The 12,082-nt window shown below is 47.2% G+C and overlaps 1 protein-coding gene across 3 annotated transcripts in view; it reads right to left on the bottom strand.

The window, feature by feature from the left end:
• Positions 1-5,382: 5,382 nt before the first annotated feature.
• BORCS5 (BLOC-1 related complex subunit 5) overlaps positions 5,383-12,082 on the bottom strand; it is a 107,297-nt gene continuing 100,597 nt past the window's right edge. For all 3 annotated transcript variants that reach the window (XM_025402179.1, XM_025402178.1, XM_025402180.1), the window contains one exon: positions 5,383-6,091. In XM_025402179.1, coding sequence (XP_025257964.1) covers positions 5,861-6,091 — 231 coding nt within the window. In that variant the 3' untranslated portion in view covers positions 5,383-5,860. The remainder of the gene's footprint in view (positions 6,092-12,082) is intronic.

The following is a 12,082-nucleotide window of genomic DNA, read 5'->3' as shown; positions in this document are numbered from 1 at the left end:
AATGACTATAGAAAGACTCACAGGTGACCTTGAGGTTGGTTGACTTGAAGTTACATTTAAGAAAATTTATAAGAAGGATTGGGCTGGGTGAGCTAGACCGGAAGAGCTGTCTTGGCCGGGACCCCGCAGAAAAGAGGTGGACGTGGGATACAGGAATAAAGGGAATTAGAATCAATCAGCCTCCAGAGACAGAGGGTAGCAGGAGGAACAGTTGTTTCAGGGAGAGGCTTCCAATGAGAAGATGCAGATCTTGGGAGAGCCTGAAGTTCAGGCCAGTTACTGACAGAGCTTGGAACCCCTTTGCGACCAGCCTCAGCAGGCTATTGTTGGAGGACTGGTTTGGATGTGACAACTACAATTAGACCAGGAATTAAACTAAGAGGGGAGGCCGGGCACAGTGGCTCACGCCTGTAATCCCAGCACTTTGGGAGGCCTAGGCAGGTGGATTACCTGAGGTCAGGAGTTTAAGACCAACCTGGCCTACCTGGTGAAATCCCATCTCTGCTAAAAATACAAAAATTAGCCAGATGTTGTGGTGGGTGCCTGTAATCCCAGCTACTTGGGAGGCTGAGGCACGAGAACTGCTTGAACCCAGGAGGCAGAGGTTACAGTGAGCCGAGATTTCACCATTGCACTCCAGCCTGGGCAATAAGAGCGAAACTCCCATTTTAAATAAAAAACAAACAGAGGGGAAATTAGGAAGGTGTAGATTGAGATGTGAAGAAAAATATGGCAAAATTGGAGCTGAGTGTCCAAAGAGATTACGTGAAGGGTAGAGGGTGTATATGGGACTAGTTGATGGAAACTTTTTAGCTTCAAAACATACACTGTTATTTTGTCTTAAATACTCCTCTGGTTTTGTTGTTCTGAGAAGCAGGAATGTTTTAGATCTAGTAAACAAAATTTGTCTACGTATTTTTTTCTGTGAATATTAGTCTTCTGCATCTGTAAATGGAAGCGGGAAGTAAACTATTTCTAGCTTCTGTGGGACCCACTCATCCTTGAACAGCCTAATGATACTTGGTTATATCTTTAAAGCTGCAGAATCAACTGGAAAATCACAGCACTGTCCTGGGAGATATTTACAAGTCAGTCATATTGTTGCACTTTATTTGCAGAGACAGCAGTATGCGTTTATGTAAAAGCAGTTTCATTCTTTTGGTTCCAGCTCAAACACTAGAATCAGTTTGAAAATGCTGTTCCACAGGAAATGCAGGATGTGACCTTGTAGAAGCAATGTGACAGGCAAATAGGGTCACCTGAAGAGCATTCAGTAATGGTCTGGGTTCTCTTTGGTCGGAATTATGATAACTTCAAAGACCCGATTGAAAGTACTTGGTGCAGAAAAGCTTTTAGCATAACTCGCCTCAAGGAATGAGCCTTGATTGGTGAAGAAAATGGGGTCATCAGTAAATTCCATCAGATCTTACACTGACATTGATAACCCTGGAAAAATTCCGGAGGCATGGACACACACACCAGCATAACGCTGGTCACCCTCGCAAGCAGCTACATCTAGTTGCCAACTTTTTTATCTTTTTGGTTTGCAGCATGTGGATAATTATCTGGCTACCCTTTCCCTCTGCAGCCATAGCATTTGAATGGAAGAGACATGCCTGGTGTGTCCAAAAAACCACAAGAAATTCAATGTTATTGATGACAGCAGTCCCCAACCTTTTTGGCACCAGGGACCCATTTCATAGAAGACAATTTTTCGACAGGGAAGTAGGGGGTGGTTTCTGGATGAAACTGTTCCATCTCAGATCATCAGGCATTAGATTCTCATAAGGAGTGCAAAACCCAGATCCCTCACATACGCAGTTCACAACAGGTTCACGCTCTTAGGGGAGTCTAATGCCGGGGCTGTTCTGACAGGAGGCGGAGCTCAGGCAGTGATGTGAGTGATGGGGACGGCTATAAATACACATGAAGCTGGCCAGGCGCAGTGGCTCGCGCCTGTAATCCCAGCACTTTGGGAGGCCGAGGCAGGAGGATCACGAGGTCAGGAGATCGAGACTATCCTGGCCAACATGGTGAAACTCCGTCTCTACTAAAAATACAAAAAATTAGCGTGGTGGCGGCAGCCTGTAGTCCCAGCTACTCGGGAGGCTGAGGCAGGAGAATGGCGTGAACTTGGGAGGCAGAGCTTGCAGTGAGCCAAGATCGCGCCACTGTACTCCAGCCTGGGCCACAGAGCGAGACTCTGTCTCAAAAAAAAAAAAAAAAATTTAGGGGGGTGTGGAGGTATGTGCCTATAGTTTCAGCTTTGTTTCCCCAGGGAAACAAAGACATGAAATCTGTAGACTATCACTTACTCTTAACTCCACAATTCATTTATTTTATATATATATATATTTTTTTGAGATGGCATCTCGCTCTGTCACCCAGGCTGGAGTGCAGTGGCACGATCTTGGTTCACTACAACCTCTGCCTCCTGGGTTCAAGCGAGTCTCCTGCCTCAGCCTCCCGAGTAGCTGGGACTACAGGTGCACGCCACCACACCCGGCTACTTTTTTGTATTTTTAGTAGAGATGGGGTTTCATCATGTTAGCCAGGATGGTCTACAATCTCCTGACCTTGTGATCCGCCCACCTTGGCCTCCCAAAGTGCTGGGATTACAGGCGTGAGCCACTGCGCCCAGCCCATTTATTATAAATTTACATACACGCCTAATATGAGGAGTGAAGGCCAGTTTCTAGCAATCTTCCACTTCGACCAGGGAAACCAGGAGACTGCAGACAGAGGCCTATTTGACAGTGTTCATAAACAGAAATGAACAGATTGCAAGATAAGCAAAACAGGCTCTAGAAAGCGCAGCCAGTGAACAGCTAATTTATAATTAAAAGGAAGAAAAGCAGCTCTACCTTGGGAGCTCGGAATTTAAAGTCACCACCAAGACCTAGGGTCACTGCTCCGAGACAACAGATAAACATGCTCATTGTAGTCGAGAGCTTAGTATCAGAATCGTAGACTTGGAATCTTAGAGCTGGGAGGGCCGTGAGAGCCCACCCAGACCCACTCACGTTGTAGGGAGGTGGAAACTGAGGCTCAGGGAAATGAAATGGCTTGCCAAAGATTAAGGCTAGAAACGTCCAGCCAAGGGCTTTTTCACAACTCCTATGCCTGAAATACCCCGTAACGGCCAGATAGGTCATGGGGTATTAACCAACAAAGAGATCCAGCGTAACTGCTGCTTGAAATACAAATCACTCAGATTCCCAGTTTCCATCAGGAAATAGCAACACATCAGAGGGAAAGGACTGGTAACGCATTGCTGCCAGTCAGAGGTTCCAGAGAAGAACCACTAGCAATGATGTAGAAAGAGAGGATTGTGAAAGGGGTTTGACCTAGGCAATTAGAGGAGCTGGTAAAAGTCTTGGCTTGGCTGTTTATTCTTCACCAGACCACAGGCCAGGTGGCCGGGAAGGAGGGTGGGGAAGAGCAAGTACAACTGAGACCTGCAAGCCATAAGCCGGGACCTGCCCCTCTCACCAGAGCCCGCGCTGGTCTCTCCTCATCCCCAAACCTTCATCCTTGTGGCTACAGGCCAAGAAGCTGGTCCTCATACCGGGCCCAGGGTTTGGAAAAGCCAAAGGCAGAGTTCTGCGGGGGCGGGAGGAGCTGTGGGCCCAGTGGCTGCCCACACCACAGGTGCAGGAGATCCATGGAAACGTGCCCGAGATGGAAGAGGGCCTGACCTACATCGGCTTCCAGTGAAGACGCACGGCTATCGCTCTACTTCCACTTCCAAACCTCATGCAAACCTCTCTCGTGGCCAACCCTCACCAGAGAAACAAACAAGGGAGGGAATACTGGGAACACAGTTCCGTTTAGCCAATTTCACGACACTGCAAAAACCGCAACATGCCATCAAAATATTAAACTAACCAGAATTCTTTCCAGAAGTATTGAATTTGCTTATCGTTCTTCTGCCATACTTCTCTGCTTCCACCTAAGTAGCCTATCACTTACCTACTCAGGACCCCAATCTAAGTGAACCCCATGTTTTGTCTAACTTCTACTTTAGAAGTAGATGCAGTTGGCTGGAGAGCTGGCTGACTGCACGGTTTGTGCTGCGCTGGGTCTGCCATTCTGCCCTGTGCCAACCACTAACCGCTGTGGCAGTGGAAAGGCTCGGCCATCCCAGGCTGGAGCTGCCGCCCACTCTGTGCTTTCAGCTGTCACTGTATTAAGTGCAGTGAGGATAATGGCACCTGAGCTGCTCTTGTAGCTCTGTAAACAGCCCTTCCTTCTTCGAAGCTACAAACATATCCCTGTGTTCAGAACTGGGTTCTGTATACTCCAGAAGAAAGACAATGATGGTGATGTCTTAAAAATACCATTTTTTGTCAATCGAGGTGAAAGAAATAGGAATATTCATTGTATTATTCTTTCAAATTTGAAAACGGAGAATTAAAAAAAAAGTTTGTTTTAATTAGCTGGATTTGGTGGCACATACCTGTAGTCCCAGCTACTCAGGAGTCTGAGGCGGGAGGATCACCGGAGCCCGAGTTTGAGGAGGCGGTGTGCTATGACTGCACCGCGGAGCTCCAGCCTGAGCAACAGAGCAAGACCCTGTCTCAAACCAAGATTAGAATCAGATCAAGTCTAGCCGAGATACAGTAAATTAAGTGGATCAGTTTTAATCTTGTGAATCTACTGAAGGCTCTTTCTGGCATCTGAAAACACCTCCCGAGGCTTGCAGGAACACAGGGAACAGGGTGCTGGCCTGCATGGCGTCCTCGCCCCAGCAGCTCCCTTCAGCCCTGGCTCGTAGGCTCAAGGCGTCTGCCTAGGTCTGCTCCCTGCATTCCATTCTTTGCTTCTCCAGTCCTTCCTTCCATTAGAACACCTAGGATGTGCAAAGTACGACACTAAGCACTTTCGTTGTGACTCAAATCACTTCCTTTCCTAAACTCCCAGAGAAATTCAGCAGCTTTTTGAGTTTTTTCTTTTCAGAAACGAAGGCCTGAGGCTATTCGGCCATATCTGTATCCCTGGCGCAATATCGGACACATCAAATGGGCGCAAGAAAGGTCTGTGGAATGACAGATCTCTGCAGTCAGCGTCCAGAGCCTTCCTGTCCCACCGTTTTCTAGGCTAGTAAAACCACATGCTGGTTAAAACCTTGTTACAGAAACTGGAATCCTGCCAGTGTTGAAAAGAAAGCTAAACTATGTCTGCATCAAGGAAACCGGTTATCAGTGGAGATGAATCTGATGAGGGTGTGGAAAGGGAGGCTTCAGTTTCTGATGACGACTAAGGGACACCGTAACCTGACAGTCAACAAAAAGCCAGTGTTCCACCTGGGCAGGAAGACGCGCCCCAGATAAGGGCTCGGTGTGATGGAAACCGGGTAGAAACAGGAACAACACAGAGACCTAGATTCAGTGAGTTTTTCATGTTGACATGTAAACCAGACAGCCCACTGAAAATGTCATGAGGGCACTGAGAACACAGAGCTGCTTAAAACATTCTCCCCTTGTCTCCATATTTTCATTCCAGTACCTGAACTACACTACACTCTCAATTAAAAAACAAACAAACAAACCAAAAAAACAACTAAATAAAAATAATTCTCAATGCAGAGTTCTTCAAAGAATTCCTAATAATTCACATGTTCCAGCTTCAGTTATCACCGAGAACTGGTTTGGTTCCTTTCACATAGGGCAACTGCATCAAGGAAAAGAGTTGGGCAAAGTCAGATTTTCACGCCTGCCGGACTCCTTCGCACCCACGTCAGGGAGTACCAGAGCCTCCCGCTGGCCTCCAGCCCTGGTCGGACGATACGATGTTGGCTCCAAACCTCCTCAGGGTGTCGGTGTCTGGGGCTCCCGGCCCCAGGCAGGCCGGGCGGCAGCTACAGCCTGAGCTCGCGGTCGGGCTTCATGCTGAAGGGCTCCAGCCGCTCGCTCTCGGGCAGCAGGCTGTTGAGCCTGTCCAGCAGGGGCACGGTCTGGTCCACGCCCATCTGTATGCGGCGGAGGATGGCGGACATCTCGTTCACTTTCTGGATCTGCTCCGCGTACTTGGCGTATCTTTTCTGGCGCTCCTGCATGAAGCTGAACAGAGTTTCTACAGACAGATCCATCTGTGGACGGGAAAGAAAAGTACATTACACCTCGTGTAATCAAGTCCTCTCCGCAGGGCCAGGTGTCCAGCCTGTGAGGGACAGAGTCCCGCCGGCCAAGTGCAAGCAGACAAGTTTTACAGGAAGCACCCAGGGCTAAAAAGCCCCTCAGGGACACAGCTTTATCAACTGCTGTGCCAGAACCACCTTTAGAAGAGAACTGAGAGGGGACTGTCCCTGGCTCTATGTTCTGGGAATGTGCCTTATTTGTACCTTGTTGAGATCCTGAGATTTCTATCTCCCTATATGAGGGGAATCGTGGATGTGGAAATCCGTCAGGCCAGGGCTGAATCTGGCTCTGCCACATGCATGAGCTGCTAGTACTTATCCTTTGTGTCTCAGGTTCCTCATCTAGAAAAACACTCGGAGCAGATGGGCGTGGTGGTGTGGCGTGTACTCCCAGCTACTTGGGAGGCTGAGGTGGGAGGATGGCTTGAGTCCAGGAGGTCGAAGCTGCAGCGAGCCATGATCATGCCACTGTACTCCAGCCTGGGCGACAGAGTGAGACCCTGTATCTAACAACAACAACAAAACCCAACCCCCAAAATGCATGTTCTTCCCTCACTCTTCCCCGAACGGCTGCAGTTTGGCAGTGACTCGGGGAACACGGCAAGGGAAGGGTGGCTGTCCCTGCCAGGGCCAACAATGCAACCAAGGCTCCTGTTCTTACAATAGACCACACTGTTTTTTGTCAAAGTGTGAGGACTAGCTCATGTGTCCTTTTCCCCCATTAAAGAAACTGCAGGCTCTGGGCTCCCCTTGCGTGATGTCTTCTCTTCCCCTTAAGAGGCTCTTTAGTACCTACCGCCCAGATAAAAATAGGGAGACGAGATGGCCATCATGTTCAGCACCTGTACCCCTTCCTCAGCATGGACCCCACTTCCACCCCCTCACCCCTTGTTTCCGTCCCAGGCCAGGAGAGAAACAGCTCAACTACCGAGACCCGCACTCCTATCCCGAGGTTCCCAGGCTCCTCCAGCCCTTCCTTCTGGTTTATTCCTGGAGCACTCCCCTTCCTCACCTTGCACCAGGACAAGGGCTCTACACCTGGTACCACAGAGCCTCAGAAAATGGCTTCGAGAGACACAAAAACAAACTAACAAGAACATGGGGGACCAAAGCCAGCCCCAAGAAAAAATAAGTTCCCTTTTGCTATCGTGTGTGGGGAGGACATGAGGGGCGGGAGGCGACCACTGCTGCTGTCCTCTGGCAGGCCTGCCCAGCTTGCTTGAGTGCCTGCAGGGCAGGAGGAGCAGCTAGTGGGGCAGGGGGAGAAGGAGAAGAGAAAAAAAAAAAAAAAACATCAGAGCGGGAAACTCCAAATAATGTGGGAACAATGCACACGTTCTGGGGTTCTCTGCAGCCCTGTCTGGCGTTCAGCACTTTGGAAGTAGCGAGCCAGGAGATTCCTGTGGTCCTGACAGTCACCCACCAGGCCTTTTCAGGGTGGTCTTGCAATGAGCACCGAGAAACACTCCAAACACCTGAGAGACAGCGGGGCTCGTGGGAGCCAGGTGGGATCCTGAATTGGGAACCTTCTCGGGCATCATTTTACTTGGCGGGGCATTTCTAGCCCTCCACCCGGCCACCCTCCCAGACTAGACAGACACTTGAAGCATTTCTATCTGAAATGGCCTCCAAGGCTCTAACTTATCAAGTGTAAAGTCCTTGGCAGTCAATCCATCCCCCTGATTCACACCTGATGAAGACTGTTCACAGCCATCTTCACTAGGTACCTGTCAAATGGCATGTACTTCCCTACACGTTTGCACATCCAGTTGGGGCCTGGGTTTAATGTCGCCAGAGCTTTTGTAAAGGCACTTTCTGTTAATGCTGAGATGAGCACACTGAGTTCAAGCAGGGTGTTCATGCGTGCTGACATCATGTCTTACTTCCATTATGCTCCATGGGAGAAAAAAAAACACAAGAGGAAACTTGAGTTTGTGTGATTTTGAAGATCTCACAATGACAGAACCTACACTAGATGTCTCCCAGATGTCCGAAGGCCAGCAGCTCCCCTCTTTTACACGTATTTCCTGAGCAAGAGCCTGTACCACTGATGCTCTATGAGACTTCTGTTGACACGTGGCACGGCATTACAGAAGACTGGATCACAGGTAGGGAAAGTTACTACCTTTTAAATGTTTCCCCCATTCTTTGTCACAAAGAAAGTCTCAACCTGGTGCAAGCAACAGTGGAACATCTGGAAAAGGACAGTAAAACTGGTGATGCCTATTTTTGATGTCTCTGCCCTTCGCTCTTGAGGTAATGCTGTCCCTGATCCATAATCCCTACCTTTCCTCCATGAACCCCCAGACACACGCTCATTGCAACATATTTGACGTGACCGTAGGCAGTAAACCAATATCTCATGCAATTCTCAATCACCATTTTGACAATCTAGGGATATATCCTTATTTGCCTTTCCTACTTCTATTTTTGGCACATGGATTCTAACAAGATAGCATATATACTAACTGTCTTCTGGATAAACAGAGGTGTTGTGATGTCACCTAGGGCTACCTCACTGAATACTCCACAGCCATTCAAAAGACCCAGCTTGGCCGGGCGCAGTGGCTCACGCCTGTTATCCCAGCACTTTGGGAGGCTGAGGAGGGCGGATTGCCTGAGCTCAGGCGTTTGAGATCAGCCTGGGCAACACAGCGAAACCCCGTCTCTACTAAAATACAAAAAATTAGCCAGGCGTGGCCGCGTACACCTGTACCCAACTACTTGGGAGGCTGAGGCAGGAGAATGGCTTGAACCCGGGAGGCAGAGGTTGCAGTGAGCCAAGATCGCGTCACTGTACTCCAGCCTGGGTGATAGAGAGACTCCATATCCAAAAAAAAAAAAAAAAGATCCAGCTTCACACAGGGCAATCTAACCATCCAAGCTGGAGCTAAAGGGCAACCATGAAGCTTGTTTCTGAAATGGATAGTTACAATTTTTGTTCGCCCCACTCATCAATCCATTCATCTACCAATAAAACAACAGTTAAGACTGCAGGTTCTGGAGTCAGACTACCTAGGTGTAAGGGCTACCCTCGATCCAGTATCTATGTGATTTTAGAAAATTACCCAGAAGGGTGATTCCATGAGAGCAAGGAGTTGGTGTGCTTTAAACCCTGCTATATCTCCAGTACTGAGCACATAGCAGGTCCTGAATAAATATTTGTTGAACAAATGAATCAAAATACATGTAAGCCTCGGTTTCCTCATCTGTAAGGTAGTGGGGATAACAACAGTGGCTACTTAAGAGACTGTCCTGAGGATTAAATGAGATTCTGCAAGGAGAACATTATTATCCTGCCCAGCACACAGCTGAACACTGGGTAAGCGTGAGCTATTAACATACAGGCAACAGACAGTTACTGAGTAGCATCACGTGCCATGTGCCATGTACTATGCGAGGTCCTAGGATATAGATATTGAGAACCAAAACTACTTACACCCACACAGCTCACCGTGTACATTAACATGAGTTTTCTTTTCCGCTGTTTCTGTTAACATGACTTTACTATTCCAGGAAACTCAGGCCCAGAAACATATAAGTTGCAAATAACTTTGTTTCAGGAACTTAACAAAAATTAAATGAATAAACTAACTGATTTTCGAATAGAAAGTGAACAACTCTTTTTTTTTTTTTTTTTTTGAGACAGAGTCTCGCTCTGTCACCCAGGCTGGAGTGCAGTGGCCGGATCTCAGCTCACTGCAAGCTCCGCCTCCCAGGTTTACGCCATTCTCCTGCCTCAGCCTCCCGAGTAGCTGGGACTGCAGGCGCCCGCCACCTCACCCGGCTACTTTTTTGTATTTTTTAGTAGAGACGGGGTTTCACGGGGTTAGCCAGGATGGTCTCGATCTCCTGACCTTGTGATCCGCCCGTCTCGGCCTCCCAAAGTGCTGGGATTACAGGCTTGAGCCACCGCACCCGGCGAAACTGAACAACTCTTTATTCTCCACACCTCCTGCCTCAAAACCCTTGCCTTGCCGTAACACACGACCAAGTTCTGGTCCACAGTGTGTGCCAGGACGTCTCTCCTGGCAGCCTCCAGGCACCTTCCTGGAGAGTCAGCTGGCATGCACTCTTCGTTGCTTCTCTTCTCCACTGTCCCCTCCTCCGCTCTGCTGCTGCTGCTGCAATGCAGGTGCACCCCATGTAGACCATGAGAATATCAAAGGTTACATCCTGGAGTTGGCATATCATGAGCTAGAAGCAGCCTGGGTCCGTGGGGATGTCTATGGCTAAGAGTAGACCAGGTCTGAGAGAGAAGAATAAACTTTCATTTTGTAGACACTACCATCATTTGGGGTTTCTGTAACACTAGTTAATATGATCTGATACTGATAGATATGAATGCCGGCCAGGCGTGGTGGCTCATGCTTGCCATCTCAGCATTTTGGGAGGCTGAGGTAGGAGGACCACTTGAGCCCGGGAACTCAAGAGCAGCCATGACAACACAGTGAGTCCTCATCTCTACAAAAAAATCAAATAAAAATTAGCCAGGTGTGATGGAACACACCTGTAGTCCCACCTGCTCCAGAGGCTGGGGTGCGAAAATTGCTTGATCTCAGGAGGTCGAGGCTGCAGTGAGTTGTGATCACACCACTACACTCCAGCCTGGAAAAAAAGAGCAAGGCCCTATCACAGACCAAAAAAAAAAAAAAAAGAAAATGCAATAAAGCCTTTGCCTTCAAGGAACTCATCATTTACTCAAACTCATACTTCGAACTTTGCCCTCCAGATTCATATATCATCTCTGGGGGCAGTCCATTTCAAAGGACAAGTGAAAAAGAAGGGGAGATGATCTGAGGATAGAACTCCAGGCCTCATGACGGTATCAGGCATCTGTAGAATGTGCTCAGGGTTGTTCCAAATACCTTATACGGATGGTGTGGGCCCATTTGCCTACTTGGCTGGTCCACCCAATACATGAACTCAAAATATTAACAAATCACATCCAGAAATACATAAAAAGGATAATACTTTATCACCAAGTAATGCTTATGTCAAGGAGACATGCTTTTTCCACATCTGAAAAATCAATCGAAGTAACTTGCCATTTCAACAGAATAGAGGTTAGAAATCTATGACTGTCTTAATAGATATAAGAAAAAGCATTCAACAAACTGAACATGCATTTATTATGGAAATTTTTTCAGCAAAGTAGGAACAGAAGGAAACTTCCTCAACCTGATAAAGGGCATCTATGAAAAACCTCCAGCTAACAATATAGTTATTGGTGAAAGACATTTTTCTCCCTAAGGCTAGGAACAAGGCAAGCATGTCTCCACTCTTACCACTTCTATTCAACACTGTACTAAATGCAATAGCCAATGCAATAAACTAAGTAAAAGGCAAAAAATTAGAAAGGAATAAAAGGGTCTTTATCTGCAGATGACATTATGCACTTAGAAAATCTTTAAAAATCCACTAAAAACTATTAAAGTGAAGTTAGCAAGGTTGCAAGATACATGGTCAGCATACAGAAATCAATTGTATTTCTACATAACAATGAATGACAAGACAGTGGAATAAAAGAATACTATTTACAACTGCATCAGCAACATGAAATACTTAGGGAAAAATTCAACGAAATGTGTACAAGACCTGTAGGCTGATACTACAAAACATTGCTCTGAAAAATTAAAAGGGATCTTAGGAAATGAAGTATATCATGTTCACAGATTGTCAGACTCAACACAGTCAAGGTGTTGGTGTCAAATTGATTAAGAGGTTCATTTGTAATCCAAGTAAAAGTTCCAGAAGGCATTGTTTTACAGGAATTGGTAAGCTGATTCTAAGTACATAGAATGGCCAAAATAATTGGAAGAACAAAGTCTGAAGACTTATAGTACTTGATTTCAGGACTTACTATAAAGCTATAGTAATCAGGATAGCGCGGTGCTGGTACAGACACACACAGATCCATGAAACGAAAGACAGCGTAAAAAT

The sequence above is a fragment of the Theropithecus gelada genome, chromosome 11 (genome assembly GCF_003255815.1).
Source record: "Theropithecus gelada isolate Dixy chromosome 11, Tgel_1.0, whole genome shotgun sequence".
NCBI classification, from domain to species: Eukaryota; Metazoa; Chordata; class Mammalia; order Primates; family Cercopithecidae; genus Theropithecus; species Theropithecus gelada.
This window is presented reverse-complemented; position numbering and strand designations above follow the sequence as displayed.